This window comes from Hippoglossus hippoglossus, chromosome 24 (assembly GCF_009819705.1).
Source record: "Hippoglossus hippoglossus isolate fHipHip1 chromosome 24, fHipHip1.pri, whole genome shotgun sequence".
Classification (NCBI taxonomy): Eukaryota; Metazoa; Chordata; class Actinopteri; order Pleuronectiformes; family Pleuronectidae; genus Hippoglossus; species Hippoglossus hippoglossus.
The window spans coordinates 10,274,837-10,300,416 of record NC_047174.1 but is presented as its reverse complement, the minus strand read 5'-3'; the positions used below and the strand labels follow the sequence as shown (position 1 = coordinate 10,300,416).

The 25,580-nt window shown below is 41.5% G+C and overlaps 1 protein-coding gene across 2 annotated transcripts; it reads left to right on the top strand.

Annotated features, from left to right (window-relative positions):
• Window positions 1–4,434: 4,434 nt before the first annotated feature.
• pinx1 (PIN2 (TERF1) interacting telomerase inhibitor 1) lies at window positions 4,435–24,989 on the top strand. Of its 2 annotated transcripts, none has more exons than XM_034579901.1 (7): window positions 4,435–4,508; window positions 5,607–5,716; window positions 5,815–5,907; window positions 6,778–6,859; window positions 7,341–7,430; window positions 11,456–11,538; window positions 23,451–24,989. In XM_034579901.1, exons 1-7 carry the CDS (start codon window positions 4,490–4,492, stop codon window positions 24,126–24,128), a joined length of 1,155 nt encoding a protein of 384 aa, XP_034435792.1. In that variant the 5' UTR covers window positions 4,435–4,489; the 3' UTR covers window positions 24,129–24,989. The 2 variants fall into 2 exon arrangements, with proteins under 2 accessions (XP_034435792.1, XP_034435791.1); XM_034579900.1 differs by having other exon boundaries at window positions 7,335–7,430.
• The last annotated feature ends 591 nt before the right edge of the window (window positions 24,990–25,580 follow it).

Here is a 25,580-nt window from a genome sequence, read left to right as displayed (position 1 = left end):
AGCCTGAGGACAGCGGCGTCCTTCAGCTGCACGCCCGATGGCCTCGCTTCAATTTCTCTGTGTCAGTAATTTGCAGCCGCTCCAGGTGACCTTGCTCTGGGGTTTTGTGTCGCAGTTGTGCCGCAGCGAGAAGGGGCAGATGGATCGTCTGCGTTTCACCTCATTCAGCTGAATTCACAGTTAAGTAAGGTGAAGCACATTTTCTGTTCGCTGAGCCTGTAGGAGAGCATGCAGGGCATTCTCTCAGCCGAACACTGCATCAGCAATCCTCACTAATTAGTCCCTCTCCTCCTGTGAATGAATGTATCTGCGGGTGTGCTCTACGGCGAGAATGGAAACTCGTAATGTTCCGAATGCAACTCTACAGAAATTGTGTGCAAGCTTTTTCACCTATACATCCACCAAGTAAGAATAGAATCAGGATGCGTCATTTCCCATTGCTCTGCCATTCAGATGCAAATAACATTATCTTTAATGTTTTTGCAGGAGAAGGACCACAAAATAATGTCAACACCAAATTTTGTCGCATTGCAGTTGGTTTTAATGGTGATTTATTCATTTCAATTGTCAAAATCCTCTTTAAGCACATGTGGATGGGATTGATGTCCTCCCTCGTGTATATGAGTATGAGATCCTTGCTTTCTGCTTTCAGGCGCTTGACAGAAATGCAGAATTGCAAATGGAAATCAATATTCGCACTGGATTTACACTCCTCCGAATATAGATCTAATTCAGTTTTCCTGCCGCTAGAAACAAGAGTCTCTTTTAGCCGACATTTAGCAGTGAGAGTACAACCTGCTGTGAACCAGCGTACGGCTGGAAACTCAACATATATGTGAGAATGTGCAACGCAGACGCACGTGCAATCAAATACAAAACATACTTCACATGTGAAGGATAAATATATGCATGGAAGTGAATGTGTTCCAAGAAGAGGGACGGGAGGGTGGTGGAGGAAGGAGGTTGTTTTGAAACAGAGACAAAGAGCCATCTGACGCGGCCCCGCACTTTTTTTTTACTCCATGTTCTCGTGAGGGGGACCTGGGTCCCTTATGTAAGACATCTCGCTGGGTGTGCACACACTGCAGCAGGCCCATCTCCCGCCGGCCAATCAGAGGGCTACCTCAGTTGCCTGGGCCCCAGTGTTTTGTTCGCCATCCTGTAATAAGATTCGCTCCCAGCGTGCGGCTGCTTCCACTGGGCCCGAGGCAGAAAGTGAAGGATGAGACATAAAGAAGACGAGGGGGGGTGGGGGGGTGAGGGCCCTGCTGCTGGGCGATGGGCCACAGACGCCATAACGCTCTGTGCCACAGCTGTTATTCCACATGGAAACCTGTTGCTATGGGGATGGAGGCCAAGACCCAACCACCATCCTCCCGCCCTCGGGCCCCAAGAAAAATGTAAAGGCTGATGCTGTACATTATATCACTCAATAAACAGTCACAGGCTCAGGCAGCTCAGCCAGTACAGTCTGCTGTGGTCCTCGTGTGTGGCCACGTGTGAAAGACAGAGGTGAAGAGAAGGTTCTGTCCTATTTAAGATTTGTTTTTGATATTCACACCATACAATACATGTCAACAAATGTTATTTCATTTACAGGACCCTCATTAAATATGCTCTTATGTTTTATCATTTATTTAATTCATATGTGAGGAGGGAAAGGCCTGTTCTCCATTTTATTTATGAATTTAAATATGTATTATAGTCCCTTTTTTTAAATATAGGTATCTTATGTGGAGCCTGTGGTGGGGGTGTGGGGGTGTGGGGGGGGTGTTGTTAAAAATGACTCTTTATATCCATCATATATCATTATACCTATTGAAATAATATCAAATAAAATATTGAAAGGAAGAAGATTTTATGATTCTAATGACAAATTTTCTTTTTTGTTTATTAATTTATTATTTTATTATTATTCTGATTATTATTATTGGTGATTTAGTGTTTTTGTTGGTACCTTCTGTAGTATGACCTTAACTTTTTATTGATTTATCATTTAGGAAACGCTTTATCCAAACATCTAATGTCCTTTTCCCCGCTCCGTCAGTCTGGAACAGGACGGTCAGAAAATCGGTTTTGACTCTGGGATCCCGGTCACTTTTACGAGCTCTTTAAATCAGGGATCTCTACATGGGCTATGAATTTTGAATGAAGTGCTTGACCTGATCTGACCTGCACACTGTGCCACGAAGGCTTTGACACAAGGGCTTGGTTGAGACAAAAGGATTAATTGAAAGAAAAATAAAAACAAAACAGGAATGGCAGGTTGAGGCGCTGTGATACCAAAGAATACCAGGAGCTTTATTGTCTGCTTCCTTGTAGGTCGGCCAGGTGCAATAAGTTGACTCCCTTCTGTGTCACTGATCCCTTCCAGGCTCCTGTTACACAACCGTGTCCTAATCCCGTCCATGAGGTGGTAACTTTAACCACAGATTTAGGGTGAGATTAGAGATTCACACAACTTAGTCCTGCACCATTATAGACACAAAACCATGTTGGGGTCTGGCACGTCACATAAAGTCAAGTTAATCTGTGCGAGGGACAGTACAGGAAACAGTGATGGTTTTAGCTTTATCTTAATCATTATAACCTGTTGGATTTTAGTTTTAGTCTTATTTACTGCATTACCTCTTTTAACTACCATTGTAACATTTATTATTATTACTTTAACTATTATTAATATTGTGGTAATTATTATCATTTCATTATTTGTATTAGTATTAAGTGGGTTTGGAATCATAAAACTATAACATCTTAGTTTAATAGCTGACAAAAAAATAAGTGATTAGAGCTTGACTTGTGTTTAAGTGGTACCATTATATTTCTATATTTGTAGTTTAGACTTAGATTTGTCTGAGAAAAATAAAAAGTAAAAGCAGATCTGTCTAATGAAGGTATTAAAAAAGAATATCAACTTGGTACATTGGCTCTGTCCCAATAAAAAAATATATATATGTTGAAAAAATGGTTTTCTTAAGGGCAAAATTTTATAGATAATATTTATTCAGCATAAATAAAAAACATGTTTATTCTTTGTTTAAGACTTAACACTTGTGTCATAAGAGAACTGAAGGGTTTTTTTTTTTTCATTCTTTCAGGGCAGATTTTTTGAAATGTTGCCAGAAGCTTTGGGACATTCAGTCCCTGTCATCACTTAAACCTGTGAAACAACTTTTTTACTGTACAGCTCTTGGAGAGAACCATTGTTTAATTAAAGTCGGATAATTACGTTGATAGATGTGGTTGCTACACACCTGAAAACCCAGCAGCCATTGTCCTGTAACGTCCAAGAAACTGTCACTACAACAATTCCAACTATTTAACTCAGCCGATTTTACCGTGGCAGCTTTTATCGTCCTTTATTTGGGAGTTAAATCTTTCTACAATCGCTTTATAGTTTCTGCTTCTTTATCTAAGTTAGTGTGTGGTTTTTCGTGGTATTTACAGGCTCAAGATAATAACACTTTTAGAGTCAAGTGGAAGAGAGTTGGTGAGTATCTCAGCTGCAGCTTTTTGCTCTGTGGTGGTTAAAGCGGTCACCCTCAAGAGCTGCTTGATTTTGGAGTTCAGACTGCAGGCGAATGTGAGCGTCAGAAGCAGTGATCAAATGATACCAGCAACTTCCCAGCTCTATACGCACTGTACTGAGATGTTCATGATCACGAGTGGTTGTGATACTTCTGTCAGTATTGGAAACAACTACCAAAACATTCGATTCCATGTCACATGCGTCGGGTAGAAAAGTTGGATGGCCGCACATTGCAAGAAGTCATTGTGCAACAGGTGCTTTGTTTGTGTTTGCTTTGTTAGTTTTGGGTGGAGCATGACTCTGATATTTCAATGGGCTGATATCAGCTGATGTAGTCTGATCATAGACACGCGCACACACACGCACACACACACACACACACACACACACACACACACACACACTCACATGTCATAAGATTATTACAAACATGAATCAAATATTTAGTGCATATTTTATGCTCTGGTAACTGTGTTGTATATATATAAAAAACATGATTTACTGTTTATATATTCTATTCTAGTCTATTATACTTCATCAGTACAGCTCAGACACAACTCTAATAAACGACTGAAGTATCACAGACAGAGTAAATAGTTATTGCTCAATGTGTTTTCCATATGTGCTTCATTTGTGTATAATGTTACAGTGTCAGACTGTCGTCGTAAGTTCATTGAACCTGAGTGACCCTGTGTGCGTGCGTGTGTGGATGCGCACGTGGCGCTCTCTGCTGGCAAAAATAATTACCTTCAGCGCTGCAAATAAAATCAGCGATAACACCAATAATTGAAATAAAATAAGAATAAAAACCCTTTCATAATTGTTTTGTATGTCACAGATTGAGTTTTATTTAATAAGGAAATGGTTACCACAAAAAAAACCTCGCGTGGTCAAACATTATCTTCAGGCATTTTACCGGAAACCTACTCGCCTCCCTTCAAGCTGGTGAAGGACCCCAGGATGTCCATGCTCGCTGAGCGTATGTACATTTCCTCCAGAGTTTTCATTCATATTCTCCTGTTTTCCTTTAAAGTAATAATGTTTAATGCGATGTTACGTGTTCTTAAAACCCGCCGCTACTCACTGTCAAGAGTTTTTCATCCGAAAACATTCAGTTTTTTGTAGTATCCGGGTAGCTAGCATTAGCACTAGCCACAGCACTCTGAGTGGACACGTGTTTCCTGTAGCTGTCCATCTTATCTCCTGTCGCTCATTTGCAGCTAAACGCTTTCTCCTCAAAGCCTGAATGTTTGCAGTCTTTCTTGTTAACAAACCTTTCAGCTGTGGCGCTTTGTTTCCTCGTCGTCTCGTCTCTTATTCCCGAGAGGGCGGCAGCTGTCAGTCCCTGTGTTTACATACCACCACCATTTAAACACCAGTTCTCATGTTGATCTGAGCTCAGGAACCCTTCATACCGACCCAGTGAAACCCGGTGTGTCGCCTATAAGTGATCGTCCACAATAAACTCATTGTCGTTCAGTGGAAATCTGACTTTTACTAGTTGTATTGGCTTTTTAAAGATATTTAGGTACTTATCGGTTTCAATCTATTATGATGATACTTTCTCCACCTTTTGTATAAAATCCATTCGTAAATAACATTAATTGCAGTCTAGCTTCCAAATATAAACAAGGATATAGGATATACACAGAGTCTGAATGTTTTTGCCTGATTATGCTCTTAACTGTAAATAATACTTTGGCCACACATTTGATGAAACGCTAAAGTTTAACCAAGGCACACTTCTAGTTGTGCGTGAGTGGACATTATGACGGTTTGATAAAGCAGCACAGCTTTAAGAGGCCGTGCAACCACTGGCACAGTATAGGTTTTTAAATGTGTATTGAAATGATTGAGACACAGGGTTATACAACAGTGTGAGTGTAACAGCTGTGCGTTAGTTTCTATGTCAGATAGAACATGTGTGTTCCTTATCTTGATTCTGCACAGTAATCACTTGTGTGTGTGTTTACATGGTCTCGTCATGGTCAGCTTGCTCCAAGTTTGTTCTCCGGACACTTTATGTAATATTGTGCTGGCTGACTGTTATGTAATAATGCTGCTGTTTTCCCTCCAGCCCGGAGGAAACAGAAGTGGTCTGTTGACCCCAGGAACAGCGCCTGGAGCAAAGATGAGTCCAAATTTGGCCAGAAGATGCTGGAGCGAATGGGCTGGTCCAAGGGCAAGGTAAAGTGTGGGTCTGTGCTGTTTCCTGCTGGGCTAACTCTGGTGCCTTTTAGTGAACGTTAATGTCACATGTCATGTCTTGTCCTTTTTATATTCAGGGCCTGGGCAGGACTGAGCAGGGCTCCACCGACCATATCAAAGTAAAAGTTAAAAACAACAGCTATGGGTTTGGAACCAGTGCCAGCTATGAGGTGAGCACATTTAACACTTACATCATACACAAGCATCTTATGGGATGTGAGCAGCTGTATTTAAAGTTCTTGAATACCTACTACTATTTTTTTTCTTAGGTTTATTGCTATCTTTCTTTTAACGCTATAATTATTTCAGTATGAATTTGAATGACCCTCTTGCTGTACAGATACTAAGATATTTTAGTTAATACCTCACGTAAAAACACCATTATACTAGTTTTTCTCCAGGACTGATTCCATAGTGCAAGTTCATTATCTACCAAATTATTTACTCGAACTATATTTCATGCAAACAGCAGCAGTTCTATCTGTGTTTCCTTCTGTTGCTGCCATCATAACTTAATTGCACAAACATTTTAACTACAAACTGTGCACCATGCACAGCCGGTGTACTCACAGCTCAGTGCTCCAGGTTTTACGAGACATATGGCAGTTCCACTCACAAGCTGTTTAACGATGACTTGATTGTCCTCAAGGGGGAATTTGTGTCACACTCGGGTGAAACACAGACATAAAGATGAAACTCAACAGCCGATAAGACGTGCAAATGCTTCAAACAATGTCAGACATCCCACAAGCTCACATAACACAACATCAGTAGCAGCATAATATAAAACCTGGTGTACAGCCACCCTCATTCTGCCCAATCATCCTTGGTTAAAACTCCATTGTCATTCACCAGTATTAGCATCAATCTGACAACTTGAAAGGGAACAATAAACCAAGCCTTTGGGAATGGATGCTGTCTAGAATCTAGACATCAACATTTAGCTCCAGTTTTTACTTGGTCTGAAATTGTCTGTAAACAAACACTAAACAGTCACATCACTGTCAAACTGAAGTGTCTCTTTTCTGTTGTGTTTCCAGGACAACTGGATTGCTCACCAAGATGACTTCAATGAGCTGCTAGCTCAGCTGAACAACTGCCACGGTCAAAATAACAGCAAAGGTGTGTACAACTGTGCTCTGTCCAAAGGATAATTTTATTTATTTATTTATTTATTTGGGACTGGTAGTAATATAGAAATGGATCATGCACCAGCAAAGTAGTTGCATATCCCTCAGTCTTTATGGTGTTGTGTAGAGACCGGGATGAAAAGAATGCTCTGCTTGCCAGGTGATGCCAGAGCATCAAAGTTTTACTCTGTATCATTCTGTGTTTGAACAAAGCCAAAGTACTGATGTGCAGCTTCCTCTGTTTGGTTGGTCCTTGTGTTGAACAGTAGAGGGCGCCACAGTGCCACGTTTAGTAGAGCAAAGGTTTGGAAATAGTCACCGTCACATAATATCGTCATTATTACAGTTCCAGATGACAAATCACATATAGACTTGTAGAGTGTTATAGAGGAGCTGGTAGAGGTTTGTTGTGATCATACTGAACACTTAAAATGTGTAACTACATGTGACCATGTTTTTGTTATTATCCACAGACCCTCCACCGGATGAACAGAAAGGCTTCAGCTTGGAAGAGAAATCCAAGACCTCCAAAAAGAGGGTCCATTACATGAAGTTTACCAAAGGTGGGTTTGTCTTAGTGAGCTGAGAGAAGACAGATCAGGGGGATAAACATGGATTAGGAAGATGCTAAATGCAGAGTTTACTTTTCTCACTCTGATAAGTCATGATATTAATTACCTGTTAAACTGTTTCAGTAGCACTCTGCAACAAACTCAACCAGACCGGATCTGTTCAAATGTATTTATTCATCTAAACCAGTTTCAAGAGAACCAGGAACTTATTTGAGAGCTGCATTAGTTATTTTTTCTTCCACCACAAACTAAAATAGATGTTCTGTTTTTGGTTTTCCACACATACACACCCACGTAGCATGTTCTCACAGAGACGGACAGACGGCCTCCTTTTACTCCTCGTTGAACCTTGTGCTCTTGGCTCGGACCGCCGACGCTGATCAGAGCCCTGTCAAGCCTGCGCTGGGTCAGTTGACCCGGTCAGTGCAAGGGGAGGTTATTAATATCTCTTCCCTTCTACTTTCATTACTCCTTTACACGTCAGGAAGTCAAGATTTGCTGGTCAAGGCCTGTACACCGATAGGCACGAGGAGGAATTTGGTGTTCAGGACCACTGGAGAGCAAAATGAATAACCACAAGCCCATATCTTACTGCTGAATGTTACTTGAGTCTGCAATATAGTTTAGTGACTACATGAGCTATGTCTTTGTAAGTTTGTCGGAGTGTGCATCTGTTATTTGTTGCACTTTTTTTTAAACTCCCAACATATTTTTTAGATGACGCTAATTTTGCAAGGCCCTGATCAAATATGCACACATGTTAAAGTAGTGAATCAGTAATTTATGAGGTCAGCATAGATGGGGGAAAACGGAGTCTCTCAACTTTTGCCTTACCTGGAAGTGCTTTTAATATTTACGTCATTCAACAGCAACTTCCTGTTTCCTGTTTGGGGCATCTGGCATGTCCATTTGCTGTCCGTTTACCCAAAAACAACACCTCCCAGGGGCTGTGCAAGCCATTAGATGACCCCACATGATAAAATGTGGCCCCGGTCCACCCCCCCCCAGACCCTCTCACCCTGTTTTTGTGATCTTAATTTGGCAGGAGCCAGAAAAAGCATGTTACTGACAGATGAGATGCACCAAGTCACATTGAAGACATGAAGCGCGGGTGTTAGGGGTGTGAAGATGACACCTTGTTTTTCTCATTTTCTGCCGCCCGCCCCTTTTCTGCTCTCACTCAACATACAACTTGATATGACAAAATTTCAGAAGTCCTGGAAAAATATATAATGTAGAAATGAAGTGGTCACAAACAACAGCAGCGATTCAGACAATTCTCTGTTCATTATTTATCTGTCGTTCACCTTTGATCTTTTGAATTTGCACTTAGTGCTTATATCAACTTTGCATTAGGATGCACTTGTACCCAATCCTGTCGCCAACTAATAAAGTCTGATCCCACAGGGCTTTAACTTCTAATCCATTTGAGGAGATCCCTCCCATTATCACCACCAACTGAGCAGTTAGCACCTGACGCTGCTGTTTCATGACTCTTATTTTTTTAGACTGTCAGAAAGCAGAGAGGGAAACAGCTTAGAGGGGAAACGCAGGTAGGAATGTTTTCACTGGAATTAAATCCAGGCAGTTGAAGACCTGTCAGTTGGGCTGTGTTTAGCAACATAACACCACTTTAACCTATCTCCACTCAAAGATGCGTGCAATAGTTGTCATGCAGCATGAAGGGACACTGGCACTTATTGTTCTTCCATAAACGACTCGTAGCTAAATATGAAACTTGAGAGTTCAGTTCTCCGCCTGCCTTACGTGATCCGACAGGCTTAAACTTTGACTGTGACCCTGTCAGATGTGAGAAATTGAAATGTATGATCCAAACAGTCAGACTTAAAGAATCTAGTTGTTTTTAATTTCATTTTATCTTTTTGATCATCTGAGGCCTGTGGTCTGGATCAGCTTGGGTCACCAAAGAGTTACCCAGCAACCGGTAACCTGCCACGCCTGTTTGCATGCTTCCCCCCGACCGGCTCCTCGCCTGTGAAGCTGTTGCCAAGTTAAGGCTTGGTAATAGATTTAGCGTTGCTAAGCTGGTTACATGAGAGATAGAAAAAGTCAGGTACTACTCTCATAGTTCTGCGTGTGCAGAGGTACGACCACGAGCAGGCAAAGTGCAACCATTATATCTGTCATTCGTCTTCTTTCAGATTAAAAAGATTATAACGTGTAGTTTATAAGCAATGACGAGGGCACTCGGTAGAAATTTTACCTCCACCAAGGCCAAATAGTCTCCACATTTGAATCCACTAGATCCAGACTTGTATAGTGACCTGCACCATTTTTTTTGTGTCAAGATCCATGTTTTATTCTCACGCGTTGCAAAACACAGTATCTCACAATGTTAAAAGAAGTATTTAAAAATCCTGTATCCGCCCCCTGATCTGTATCCGCACCAATGGGTAATGGGTCCTGCCCCACCGCTCCACGACATTTCATAGAAATCGGTTAAGTAGTTTTTGTGTCGTCCTCCTTACAAACAAACCAATGCTGATGAAAAACACCTCAATTTCTTCCTTAAATATTTTACTCTATTTATTCTTTGATTTATTTCCCTTGATATTAGATCTGCAAAAAAAACATATTGCTGCTGCCATAGCATTGCACTGAGGTATCACTGAGAAGCCCCACCAAACATCTTGGTGCAGGCCTCCTCCTCACTCTCTTCTGCTTTTTTATCGATATCCTGTTCACGCTGGCTCCCTGACTGCCAGCGCTGACGATTGATGACCTTTGTTTGTGGGGAAAAGCACCAAATTCTCCACTGCTGAGGACCGGGGGCCCACAACATAAACCAGTAACCCAGTTTTAATTGCTGCCTCCATCTATCACCTGTCAGGCCAGCGAGGGCGGTTGATGCAGAGTTTAACTACAGCTCTCCATCCGCTGTGCTGTGCAGCTGGTTTGTCGCTCGCCCCTTTTGTGCTTTTAACTAAACAGATATTTACATTACATGGACACAGGTTAAAATGCTTGTGTTTAACATTGGAGACATTCAACACCATCAATCTTACTGTGATCTATTAAGAAATTAGATAGTTTTTTTTTTCTACTTATCACATTTATGTATTTGTCAGTTACAGTTTCAATGGTTTGTTGGTCTGTTTGACTGGTTGACAGTTGTTGCCATTTCAACTGTTACTGTGGAAACCAGCATGTTTTCACTAACACTTCAGCAGCCTGCATATCATCCAGCTACCACTGAACATTTAAGAGGAAAATGGAGTTAATCTCCTTTTAATCAGAACATTGTTTGCACTATAGCCTGAAAGCCTGAGAATTTTTACTAGTACTTCCTGAAAAGTCATGTTGGGCATAATTTCATGCCTGACCCCAGTCCGGTGGACGACACACACACACACACACACACACACACACACACACACACACACACACACACACACACACACACACACACACACACACACACACACACACACACACACACACACACACACACACACCCCTCTTTATTTATTTTATTTTGCAGCATACTTTCTCGGTTTTACTTCTCAAACCTGCATGTGCAGTGACTTTCAAAGCCAAGAGTTGGTGAGATAGAGGTTTAAAAGCAATAAATAACCAAATGTTATCAGAGCCCTGCTGGAGGAAGAGGATGCAGCTGTACGAACAGGACCCGGGCTTGAGACAGGCGACTGTGTGCTCCAGGAGTCTTTGAGGCCTGCCTTGAAAATGGGAATCCGGAGGCGTGGCATGGCAGACCTTGTCGTCGGTTTATTTTTCTTTACCGTTTTATCCCTGGAGCAAGAAGCGAGCCACGCAAACCTCCCCTGTCTTTACCACCACCCCACACACACTGGTTCAAACAGTTGCACCCCTAGATGTTTTTGTTTTTTTAAATGTATTCAAGAAAATGTGACTTGGGTTTTCTATACAATCTCTGATACATTGGTACTGATTTCGCATTATTTTACATTTCTTCCAATATTCCAAGTTTTTAATTGTATGATTTATTCTTTGTTTGTGTAATTGTCTTCTTTTAGGAAAGGACCTGTCCTCCCGCAGTGAAAATGACCTGAATTGCATCTTTGGAAAGAGAGCACAATCTACCAAAGAACAAGAGCAGGTAAAAGATGTGAACATTTTATACGTCACTCAAATCATTTTTTAGTCTAAAATATATTTTGTTATTGATCCATAACATTCTAATTATGCAAGAACTAATCCTGTCAACGGTTGATCACTTGTACAGAGCTCACTTTACAATCTGTAAATATAGTTTTACTTCGTTTATTTTATCATAAAACAATGAAAACATAAGACATTTATAAAGAAAATACAAAATTAAGCTTAAAAGATATAACCCAAAATATCTGTAGCATGAACATTGAAGCATGACAAGAAAAATGATTTGTTTTCATGATTCCGCAAAGCGTTTAAGTGATCGGCAGCATGCATGATTTAGTGCATATGCCAAAATGCATTTTGTCCAGCGACAAATTAATTATACAGAATATTTCTAATCCAAGATCTAAGTTACTGATTCTGTACCAATCCAGTATTTGTCAGAATTTGACGAGAGGCCTCAGATCTGTTTAAACCAAGTCAAAATCAAATCATGCATCATGGGAGCAGACGGCATACCTCTGGCCAGGTGGCTCGAGCTTATCTGCCTCTGTCTTGGTAATTAAGGATCACCGCTAGTGCTGCTGCCTCCATCAGTGGCTGCTGCAGCATCATGTCATCCTCCTGCCTCCACAGGGTGCAGCTCCTGAGCAGCCCGTGGCCCCAGATAAGCCATGTCACAGCATGCAGCTTTAACACAGCCAGCAGGCCACTGATGGCGGCAAGAGCACCTAAATCCAGTTAAAGGATTTGCACTCTCACCCCCTACTTCTCTCTTTCACACTCCTCCCCAGTTCTCTGCTTCTTGTCTTGGAGCGTTCACACGCCAGCGGGCATTATTAGAGACAAATCAAAATTGCGGTGAGCTGTGCAGAAATCGGAAATGATGATGCTTGCAAAAAAAAAGTTGACTTTTTTTTTTGCTCTTGGCAATCGGTGATTGGTCACTTCAAATGTCACTTTGCCATTTTAAATGTTGTGCTGGCCCTCATGCTTTTGAAATAAAGCTTAAAGGCTCAGACAGGTGCAAGTTGAATTTGAGCCCAGTATGTCCCTTTTGGCTTTTAAATCAAAAACCAATGGATAACAGATGGGACTGTTTTTCCTTTTTGCTTTTGCATAAACTGTGGAATGTTAATTGTAAAGACACGAGATATGGCATAGACACACACAACTTTTATGTGTTTTTTTTATGAATTAATAAATCCCCCTTTATTTTTGTTGTCATAACTTCTGCTGTCCACGTAAACAAGGACCATGATGAATGTAGCTTTTGGACTGAGGGACAGAAAAGCCTCTCGCTGGCCTCCTCTGTTTATCTCCAGCATTTGGCTTGAAGAAATTGGCATCTTAAAATCCATAAATTGTACAGAAAAAGGAAAAATCCCTTCTCTATTCCCCTGCAGGTGCCGAGCCATAACATCACAATGGCCACAGCTCCCCAGCTGATTAACATTGGAAATGCAGGCAATACACACCATCATTTTCTCCCTAATCGTTTGGTTATGGGCTGTTATTTTTCAGCCAGGAGGGACACCATTGACCATATCGAAAACACTGAACACAATTACAATGGCTTCCCTCGAGGCCTCGCGCTGAAGCCCAGCAACATCTGAGGTTGCAGGGAAGAGGTAAGGAGGGTGATGGACCAATCAAGCTTTAGGCATTGTGCAGGATCTCCTGTGAGCAAGTCCATGACTCTGCGGTAACTCTCGGCTCACGCTGATCTGTGCTTACAGTCGTCCGCCATACTGCTCCAGCACAAAAAGAAGCGCAACACGTGCAATAATCTCAGTACTTGTCAGATGTGTTTTCTATGTAGTGACAGAATAAAACGTGAGCTGTGGTTCGTCGGACGAGTTAATTCGGGGTCTGTACAAACTGTCACCGCTCAAATTATCACATATCTGACAAGTTGAGTTCCAGGAGACTCGACCAGATCTGGATCACCTTCTGCAGACATGCCCACCGTCTCTCTCTCTTTCCCCCCCCCAATGAATCTTCCACCACTTCACCTACCACTCACTGCTGTCTCTCCTGCCTCCACAACCTTGGCCACCCCTCCTCTACTCCATTGCTTGGGTTTTCCTTCCTCTGCAGTGATGTGCTTCCTGTTCGCCTCTTATCGCTGCACACAACGCTCCCTGAAATGCAGACACACACACACACACACACACACACACACACACACACACACACACACACACACACACACACATACACACATGCACACACTCTCAGCAGTCCCACATGCCTCTGTTCATCAAAGGCAGCACTGGATGTGTTGAAAAGAACATATGAGCAGATGGGACAGATTATAAACCCCTTTGTATAAATTGGTTATATTTAGAGGGCCACTAACTCATCTATTGTCGTGTTTATTCTAAACCGCCGTCTTTTATGTAGTTAAAGTGTAAAGAAGTAAAAATGTGGTATTAACCACCCTTGCCACCTTTGACTGATTTAACGGAAAAAAATATGCAAGAACATAAAATACGTTTTTATGTATTTAAGTATTTTCTACTCTAAACCTCTGGGTCTGCTGAAGGCCTTGGAGGTTCAGTAATTTTAATGTTAAAAACCAAAACATGTTTGTGGTGGTGAATGGTGCCAACATAAATTTTACACCATCCTGGGATGGTGAGTTGTCCTTTAGTTCATTTTTGCCGTTATACACAAAAAGACTTTGACCCATTGCTGGACATGTGCTGCCGACAATGGATTAAATCCTGGTAGGGAGATTGATGGTTTGGCTCCTTTCACCAGTAACAGCACATCATCCTTTAATGGCAGTTGTCTCCAATCACAGTTGGCAAAACTACTCGTTATAAAATGGTCACTTAAAAATGTTGTGAAACTCGTACAAAAAGTTACCACATAGTTCAGTTTTTTTCTAAAATGTATGTGTTTTGAAACTAAACTGACTTTCCTCTATTCTGATTTTTAAGATAAAAATCGTCTGTCTAATCTTAGGTCCTGACTGCGTGCTCACATTCAAGTTTAAAATCTTTATATATTTAGATGTTGAATGTTTACTTCCGGTTCTTTTGATATTCTTTACACTGTCGCGGCTGCACTCTTCTGATGGACATTTCATTGAATTAAATTGAACATGAACCATGGGCAATTATAGAGGACAAGTGAAAGTAGGAGAGGCTGGTGTGTGTGTGTGTGTGTGTGTGTGTGTGTGTGTGTGTGTGTGTGTGTGTGTGTGTGTGTGTGTGTGTGTGTGTGTGTGTGTGTGTGTGTGTGTGTGTGTGTGTGTGTGTGTGTGTGTGTGTGTGTGTGTGTGTGTGTGGTCCTTACATTCATGTAGGATGCACACAGGGTTCTGTACATGTCACTGTTTAAGTTATGTCTTATTGTCCATAGATTACACTGCCAAGCTGTGACTTAACGGTATCAGTTCTGAATAATTCTGATTCTTTTTTTGCTATTGTAGGATTTTCATAAGATAATTAAAGATAATTCTATATATAAACAATAAGAAATATTGATTGACCTGACATGTTGTAATAACAGGAGGAGCTTACTAAATTTAGGTTTGTTGTTTCTTATGAATCACTTCCTCTAACATTATTTATTGGATGACAGCCTTTCCACCCATTCATGTAGCCACCTGAAAATGTGTGCTTTAAACCATTATTTACACTCCCTGACCGCTGAGGGTTATCACCTTGCGGTGGAACACCTGTCCGTCTACACAGGTCTCTGTTATCCATCACCTATCCCACGCCTGCGAGCCGCCTCCTCCTCCTGCCTCCTCTTGTGCCCCTCAGCACAATTACTCACAACATGACAAACGACAGGCCCTCTCTGCCGAGATATCAAAAAGCCCCGGCCACTTCTAAATGAAGGCACTTTGGCAGCCCTGTGCTCCCTGTGCTTATCGGCGGGCGAGCAGTGCCCCTGGCCGTCCTGCGTCCCCCCCCCATTCCTTCCTCCTCCTCCTCCACCCCCGGCTCTCAGTGCCCTCCTCAGGGGGTTTAGTTAGGGGAGCCACATGGAGGGCCGGCCCAGCTTGATTTATCTCCCTTGCCCCTCTGCCCGGCCACTCAGGCAGGCCGAAAGAGCCGACGAGGCTCCAACGGGCCTCGGCTCGAAAGCCCGGCATTAGCTGAAATAAACCATTCTGCCGCCCAGTGAAAAATGTCCTCTGATTGGCTAATTAATCAGTCAAAGGGGAGCGACGCGGCTTGTGACTTGAGGGACCCAAGCGGGCGACCGCAAAGGGCCTGCTGATAAATAGACTCCCCGCCGATTCATACATCAACAAAAGTTAGTCATTTTTTAAAGCCGCCAGCTCAGATGAAAGGTGGAAACCAGCCATAGTTTTATTTTTTCACCCACATTTTCTTTCACATCTTTTTTTGTGCGTTCAAATCGACAAAATTCTGTTTTATCTTTTTTTTATTCTGTTTTTTTATTGTCTTTTGAATGTAGAGCCACATTTTTAACACCTAACTCATCTCAGGTTTAGATGATTGAGTATTGAATGGCCATGCATCAGATGGTTACATTTTCACTCAGACGCGATAATTCATTTTAAAGAAAATTGAATTAGATTTCAGTATAGAAATGTTTTTTTTTTTGTGCTGACTTATCTGAATTGTCTTCAGTTTGTAAGCTCTAAATGAAGACTAGACTGAACTCCTTAATCAGTTCAGTAAAACATATCTTTCATATCTATTTAAGTTTTATGATGAATTAATAACTACAACTATTTGACTATTAAAAACCTCATAATTGTTACTGACTCAACCGTCTTATTAGTTTAGTACTCCCTTAACATGTCAGGGAAGAAAAATGGTTGAGCATAATTTGGTACAAGCCTTGTTATGACGTCTGAACCCTCCAGTCAGACAGTCGGTATGGCGCACCCTGCTCCCAGGTCAGTGTGACCCCTGCGCCCTCTCCCACTCCCACTCCTGCTCGGGCACAAAGGGCCGAGGATCAAGCCTCTTCGGGTGGCACCTGTTGCGAGTTTTTCCTGCCCACGCATCGTCCACATGAAGGATCGCACGTCAGCAGGGGCTCCCCCGATACCACCATCTTAAGGAATATGGGGAAGGGGGTGACGCCAGTTGGGGGCCAGAGCGTTTGGCAGATGCGTCAGCATGGCGTCTTCTGTGCTCAGCTGAAAGCGCAGAAGCAGAATGCGTCTTCGATTTAATGTGTGTAACTCTCGTGTCTAACACACGCTTTGAAAACTAATACCGAGACATGTGAACAATGGATTGAGGAAGTGTTGTATTTTCTCAGTGTGTCAAAAGCATCTGTTGCCATCGCAAAAGCTGCTCTAATCTTGAGACATTTTTTATTTAACTTGGCTTTTATACAAATTTAGAGACATTTTTTTAATGTTTTCCCATGTGTTGACTTCTATCATGAGAATATAAACTGATAATTGTTGCCAAACTTAAACATGTTAGTATAATTTATATTCAAGCTTTTTTTTAGCAGCTTTATTTTATTTAGCTTATAGTCTGAGTGTCTCTCCTGTTTGTCTTCACTAACGGGATCATTCCTCACTTACTGTTAAATTTCACTGCACAGTTGAATTGAAGGTATAAATAGGAGATTTTGTTTTCATCTCAGTCCATTACTCTGCAGTGTTTATCTGTTGAAAGGGGATACTGGTGTCAACATGCGTCGTCTCGATGTGGTCATGGCAGGGAGCGGGGCTCATTGTGAACCTGAGGCGCGCTAATTCATTCTCAGATAACATCTAATTGCATCAAGCAAAAGCTCTCCCTTTCTTGAGCACGTTTGTTGACAGGCCCTTTTGCTAATACCGCCGAAAATATCGAGACCCGCCAAGCGCCCCCCCCTCCTCCCGGCTGCAACGACACACTCTCACTCACACATTTACCACCTACCTCCCTGGCAGTTGTGTGGACTGCTCCCTCCTGGCCATGCCAGCTCGCTGACACTTACAGATTAGCGCAGGACAAAAAAAGGAAAAAGAGCGCGTCCGTCTCTTAGTTACGGGCCTGTGCGAGAATACATGGGGCCAGAGCAATTACCGCCTAGTGAAGCTAACCGCCCAAAGATTTTCCAGTCCTCTCGGCTGTTTACAGCCACCGACTACCGTTTAATCACTGACTCTTTAATCTAATAAATCACAGCTGGTGAAAATAATCACTGTATCTTCCCGCTGTGGGGTTGGGGGTTGTGCTCTTGAGGGGGGCTTCGTCGGCAAGTGTTTGTGGTGTTGAACCAGCGCAGGGTAGTCACGCTGCATGCATAATGTTGTCTTCATTTGTTACTTATGATAAACGTTCTCGCACTGGGCACATAGTGCAATTTTTCAAAACCCATTTTTTGTGTTTGTCTTAACTACACAGAGAAAGTACGCCTTTAGCAAATATATTGCTTTGCAGAGGCTTCCATGTGTGGTATTAAAAGTACTTATGGTGCATCCTTTTAGAGCCTTCCTGCTTCTTTCGTCATTATCTCTGCAGAAAGGGAAGATAAATATTAGAATGACTCTGACGGTAGTGATGTTACTTAACAATCTGGATGGTCAAAGGTAGAGTTTGCTTATTTACCAGGGAATGAGGTATTCACCTGTTTGTCTGTCCGCCCACGTCAGGCCCATGAAGGATGGGCTGCTGGACCTGTGCGCACTCATCAGGGGAGACAGCTGGCTAATCAGGGCCTGATCCATAGACCTCGAGTATAGCCAAATTTATTATTGTGGCAGGACAATGAGGGCACACTTGTGCAATTACAGACCCAACCAATATTGGCTAGAATTTATTGGAAAAAATACAAACAAACAAACAAGTAATGCAAACAGGCAGTTTCTAAGAAAATAAATGAGCAACTGCAGCTTTGTCGGATGCAAATTAACATACGAGCCAGGGGTTGAATTTAGTTTTTGCTGATTACTTGCACATGTTTCATTTATTTTAATAACTTGTGTTAGATTTATTAAGTGAAATTCCCAATCTTGAATTTAAGTCTTGAATTTAACCACTCACCATATCAGTGGCCCTTATTTGATTTGGCTTTAGCCTGGTTTTTAAATTAAATGTCAGATTCAGAGTTCTTATTTTCAGTTTATTTTATAAATAAGTAAAGTATTACCAGTCAGTTGTGTTATACATAAAAAACCTAATACTGCAGATAGAGTTAAATGCCTCAGTTTACTCTTTTTGTAAGTAACCACATTCACTTTGCTACACAATTTTACAAGACCTGTTTTCATAGTAACTATTAAAATGAAATGCTCACAATTCAAATGGATTTCTTAAAATAAGTACTTAAGTTAATCTGCATATTTGAGAAACTGTTGCCAGCAAAAGTTTAATGTTAAGTCATGACACTTGTTTTGTTAATAAGGGAAAATAAAATGCATTTAATACTTTAACAATGCACAGAAATCGTGATCTGAATGTCCATTCAAACTTATGCTCCACTGAAGCAGCAGCAGACCTCAGATTTGTGTGGAGCGATGATGAGATTATAATGTTCCTTAAACACATGAAACATAAATAACATGCTTCATTGCCTTCTGTAGTTTTTCCCCATTTAAGGTTTGACTGGCACTTCAACTTTTCTTCTGCCACTATTTAATGGCACTCGATTGTAGAATTAGTCCTACAAAGCACTACTTTTGCTAAACATACATTAATTCACCTTTTGTTTTAACATTTTGCATGTAAGGGCAAAAAAAGCCCTCTTGAAAAATAAACAGTAAAAAGTAGTTTTGGTTGCTCTATAAATTTAATTCATTCAGATCTGCTCAGTAATCAGTTAGTTCAATAAATTATTTGCCGAGCTTGTTGTGTCAAGAAAGTTTCTCATGCACTCTCGAGATCCTTCTCCATCATCCCTCTGCTGGCTTGCCTGACTCTCCTCCTGAATGTGTTGGCCTCCATGTCTTGGCACCTTGGCACATGTCTCACTATTGGCTTTCCATTGGCTACATTAGCAGGGACAGATAGAACTGGAGTGTCTTGAAGGAGGCGGCCTGTTGAATGTCTTCCCACCCTCTCCTTTTCTCTCGGACCCTCTGCGGGCCCTCCCTGTGTTCCCTGCCCAGCCCCAGCCCCCGCCAGGGGAGAGAGCAGAACAGGAAGGGCCCGATAGCCAGCCAGACCTCTCCACTGCCGAAGGAGCCTTATCTCAGACCTGCACACAGTGCACTGAGCGCATCCTTTTCCTGGGGTTCTGGGTCTGGGAGGAGGAGGAGGAGGAGGAGGAGGAGTAGACACGGCTGGATATAGGTGTGTTCTCCAACCCTCCACTCCTCAACCCCACTGTGTTGGAGGCCGGGGCTGTCTTTTTCCACTCATTCTTCTCTTGTTCCAGCAATTATGTAAACAGATTTTGTAAAGTGGTTAAATCCTTTTTTTGAGATGTAGCTGGGAGTTTCATTCAAATTCTTTAAAAGTGCATGTAGAATGATGGAAAGCAAGCTCTTTACTCTTTAAAAAAATGTATATAGACCCAAATATGTCTTAATTACACTGTGTATTTGAAGACCCTCTGTAGCTGCCTTTTTAAAAAGTGAGAACCAACATATGGCTGAATTAAGAACAAATAATTTGGTCTGGTCTGTCCACTGGCTGTCCAGTTGCAGCTAAGGTGTGTAAATACAATACAGGTGTGTCATTACATTGTTTGCACAGAAGAAAAGTCACAAGAAGAGAAGCAGTAATGACTGATTTATTCACTTATATTTAGTTTAAAGTCTGAATACTTAAAGCGACTAACTACCTCAAATATCACCCTAAGAATCAAATTATTTTGATGGTACACTGATTTGTAAAAGAGAGAAAAGTGTTTGTTTCATTCCCAGTCTGCACCCTTTCTCTCTTTTCTTGCACTATATAACTTTTGTGAGCACGTATGATCAACCATAATAAGTGCATAACTTAGACCATAACAAGAATGAAGAGTACAGTCAAACTTTAGGTAATTTAATATAAGAGATAAATGCTGTTTTTAACTACTTCTAAATCTTTTTAAGAAACGACAGTTTGGTGCGTTTGATACAGTGACATCACTTCTACTATTCAGTCGTATTTCTGTTTGGTGAGTGGGACTAAGTAGTCAACGTTCTGATCAAGCAATTGCTTTGTTTTCAGTAAATGAAAACTGCTTAACCTCTTGTATTCAGAGCCCTGTATTGATTCTGCAAGAGGTCAAAGTTAGTATTAATTTCAAATTTTCTTATTTGTTATCTACTGCATTCAACATGCAAAGGCTCCTGTCGTCAGTGAATTCCTACAGTAATGGTGACTGATAATATCAGGTTGCAGAACACAACACACACCTGGAAATCGAGAAACAAGATCTGAAGCGTTACTGCTGAGTTGTTTCTTAGTGACACGTTGCCCTCGGCACTCGCCAAACAAAAATCTCCAGGGTTGTGGGTAATACTGACTGGATTTGTAGTTTTCTATCCACACTGTATGTGTGTGACCAGCCTGTGCTCAGCACAGCACTTTACCCCTGCTGGATCAGAGTCTAATGGAGATCCCCAGGCAGTGAGGATGAGCCACATACCAAGTTCCAGCCACTTTCCCCAAATGAAGAAGATGTTTCTCTCTCAGTCACTCTCCTCTCATTCACCCTCTGCCTCTCCTGAGAGTAATTTCACAGGCAGCTCTAAAGTGGCCCCCGGCCATCTTCCCAAATCCCAGTTACATGTTGTTTGGCGCGGTCAGCTCTAAGCCCCATTGCCACTTTCCCTAGCAGAGTGGATGCCATTGTGCCGTAACTGGGAGTATAGATTTTCTCTGGGAAGTTGGAGGGTTTTGTTTAATGGCACCTCACCTGAAGGGCCTCGTCCCCCTTGTTAGAAGTTGGGCTTCTTTCTAAAGAAAACTTAGTTGTGTCCTTCATATCAGTGTGAGGCTTCTGAATCTATCTGCTTTAGATATGTTATCATGTCATGTATCAATCAAATCAGTTTGGCTTTCATGATATTTTTCTTGTATAATTCAAAGCCCAACGAGAGATAATTTATGCCTTTTTATAGTTGCAGAACAACCTTTTTTTTAAAGATCATATTAATCAATATATTAACCGGCAAAAACAATGGTCATTTTCCTTATGGAAATGTATTGACTTTTACTTGGTTAAGACAAATGGCTTCTATGAAACAGGGTTTTCAGGGATGTCCCTGGTGACTGCTTTTTTATAAAAAAACTTTTTTTTTCTGAGAATGAGGAACCAAATTATCAGCCAAAATCCGATGTGGTATACTAAAAGCCCTGGAGGGAGCTTAAAGCATATGTCTGTATTTAAGTCGGTTTATGTCCCACAAGACTTGTTCGATCTACATCTACAGATCCACATTGTTTTCCCCAACCATCAGTCAGCCTGTCTATCTCAATCAGCGTTGAGGGTCAAAGTAGTGTAATCTGCATGTAAAAGTTCAAAGGCCAAACCATGAGGTGACTTCCACACGACCGCATTTTTCAATTTATCTCTCTCAATTGTATGGTCTGAAAAATGCCGTCCACTTGGTCATCTTGGTAATACACAGAGCGGCCGCATTGTTTAGTGCGATTCTCAGGAGGAGCCTCGGTATTCTTCTGGACGAATCATTATGCATTGAGTAGGCCATTAGGAAAATGAAGACGAATGGGTCGCAGGGGCACCGTGACAAATTGTTCCTGCTGTAGAGTTAGAATCTGGATCATGTTGTGCTCCACAGTTGTAAAGTTGGTCTTGTTTAATGTGGAGCCTGAAGGTCGGAGAGATGAGTTGGTCAACAGACGACTCACCTCCGCAGATTGGACACAGTTTAACCAAAACAAATGAATGAGCGCCGCCTTTTTCTCGTTTTCAACCTTTACTGTCAGCGTAGCGATCGCCTCCAGACTGAACAGCTTCCACTTTTAAAACGGCATGGACTATTTTCCCAAAAACAAAAGCGAAAAAGTGCACAATCAATAATCAAGTCACGTTATCTGGGGAGAGATCTCACGATGACACATGCTTTCACACATGCACTGAAGTCTGGATATTTTCCTGCAATTATCCGGAGGGGCTGTACGTGAGAACGTGAATGTCCAAATCAGTTGTTCCGGACATTCTCCCGAGTTTTTCCTGCCAGCCCCCTCGTAGAATGTCCGGAGAATTTCTGAATTAGCCAATTTGAGAATGGGGCAGGAAAATGTCCAGAGAATTCACAGCAAGCGAGGGGTTGTGTTGACGTTTCTAACACACGACGGAGGCAAAACTAAGAAAAAAATAAAAGAATACATTTATTTCAAGTGTTATACACGGTGAAAATGTGGAAAGACGATATTTGAGTGCTTTTGGTTAAAAAGCTGAATTTCTAAGTTCATGCATGCTCTACCCGACAACACTGTAAAATATGATTGTTAAAAAATAAACTGCAACATAAACGCCATTGAAAGAAAATATACATAAAAACTCCAATTTGTAATTTACTGTAAAACAGTTGGAGTGTCATTCAGGATTTTCCTTAAAATCTGGATTGTGTTCTGTTAAATTTTGCTCAGTATTTTAGAGCATTCTGCGATTTGCTGATCTCGATCTACTGATATAAATATCACCAAGTGCATTGGTTCATTCAGATGGGAAAGTCTCAGCTGTAGCTTTCTTTACTATTGAGGAGCCTTTACAGAGGGACGGCCCTTAGGAGATTAATGTGCAAGGACACAGCTGCATGCGTGGAGCTCTTCAGTGCTGCAAGAGAAAGATGAGAAATGTCTTTGATGCTTATTTTAAGTTGATCCTTTTAACACCTTTTTGTTACATCAGCATCCTTTTTCTGTTTTCACTCGCTGGTTTGTCTTTTTGTGTTGATTGACGATCACTTAAGCTTCTGGGCGAACCATTGTGTGCTGTCTATTTCTGTGTAGATTCTCTAAATGCTGCATTAAATCCTAACTCTGTATTGTCTTTTGTGTGTCTTTGGTGTAGGAGAGCACCAGCAGTGATTCTCAGGCGGAGACGGAGGAGAAGGTGACTATTGCTACTTCCGAACTGGATACGGAGGCCATCGCCCAGACTGTGACCAGTACGCTCACTATGCAGGAGTACTTTGCGCAGCGAATGGCTCAGCTAAAGAAGGCTCGGGGACAGGACCCACGTGCGGCATTCCGGGCGGACGCAGAGACCAGCGAGACGTCAACTCCATCCGAGGAACCCATCCACAGCAGCAACAATGATGCGGAGGAGCCCAAGAAGAAGAAAAAGAAGAAGAAGAAAAGGGCTACGAATGAGTTGGAAGTGGTAGAAGACAATTGTAGTTCTCCCATTGTAGTGGAAGACAACGAGAACCAGGAGCAGGAACGTAAAAAGAAGAAGAAAAAGAGGAAAATGGCAGAAAACGAAGGAGCTTCAGCCGAGAACTGCAGCTCCACCTCTGGTGTGGAGCAGAACTGTGAGGAGCAGCCTCCTTCCAAAAAGAAAAAGCTTAAAAAACACAAAAAGGAAACCGAGCTACTCAATGGACACGAGCCATCTGACGATCAAACTGTAGAATCGGAGGTTGTTCCGAAAAAGAAACACAGAGAGGAGGAGGAGGGCGATGTTGTAGAGGTGGTAGTGCAGAAGAAATCTAAAAAAAAGAAGAAAAAGAAGAAACATCAAGAATAGGTGGAGTCAGGGGTATGGATGAGTCCTTTAGTCTTCAAGCTCATACTTATGGAAAATGTCTTAAGAGCTAATCAACCTAAAAACCTGTTCAACAGCGAGAAGAAAAGGGGTTTGATATTTGATCACGCTGCCCAGTAAAGCCAGTAAGTTGTACTGGTGGACAAACCATGGCAGTGACTTTCTCATTTGTCACAAAAAACAAGCATATATAACCTCAAAAATGTTAAATTATCGCTTCAAATTTTCTAACAACCCTATTTCTTTATTCTCTGTCTTTACAACTAGAATGGTAGAACTCAACCTCTGTCAAGGCAGAACAATCTTAAAGTAAAAAAGAAATCCTGGATCAGCCCTTTAATCCAAATCCACACCAAAATTGAATTGGTGAACAGGCGAAGGTCCAAAGCCTCCACCCAGTTTGGTAGAAACTTACATAATCCTACAGACACAGGTGAAAACATAACTTTTTGGGGGTTAATAATTTCATGAACCTAGTGAGCTGAATTTGATTAAATCTGTGATATGTCGACTGAATAAAATCGAATTTCTACTATTCTACCAACTTTTTAAGAACCTTTCAGTCTGTCCTCTTTACAATTGCTATCATTTTGTATGTTTCCATCTTTTTTTTCCAACAGCTATTTTTTAACAGATTTCTTCAATCAAGATCTCTTCATATTGTTAAAGCAAAGCAACACAGTGACAGTTTTTAGCTTTGGTTAAAAACTACAGAAGCACATTGAAATGAGTCTCTGATGTTATATGAACAGATGTAATTTGATGGTGTTTTGGCCTCTTTCTCATCAGATTCATGAGCTGTAAGCAAATCCCCTTTTAAATAAATCCAAAGGTTTATCCATGTTTGTTTGATTAATTTTGTTGCCCTCTATAGATAGATTTTATGAAAAATGTATAGGAGACTGGAGAAGAGAAATGCAGGAGCTGAGCAGGTGTGAATGTAATCTTTAGAAATTCCAAGTAAGCCCACATGCATCTTTGTATCCAAATATAGGTGAATTTCACAACACTCACCATTTCAACTTCCGTGTTGTTTACGACGTTATGAAATCTTTTCTTTGACTTGACAAACTCTAACAATCCAGTCACGTTCAGCATGTTCAGTGGGTGGTGTGAGTCAAAGGAGGAAAAAGGAAACTACAGCCGTCCAGTCTTGCACATCGAAAACAGCACAACATTCCTTGTCACTATTTTGGGTTTTCTCCGTAACAAAAACCTTGCGGGATCACACCGGTTCATTTGTCATCGTGTGACGACAATGGAACCTGAGTGTCACTGTACGCATCTCCCTTGTGAGGCTGGTTTTCCTTCATGTTGTCATACACTACAGTCAGCTGGAGATAACTGTCAAATAACCGCTGGACTCATTAGTCCATGTTTTGTTTTTATTTATCCTTAATTTAAATAAGAAGGTCCCATTGACCCAGAGTCCTG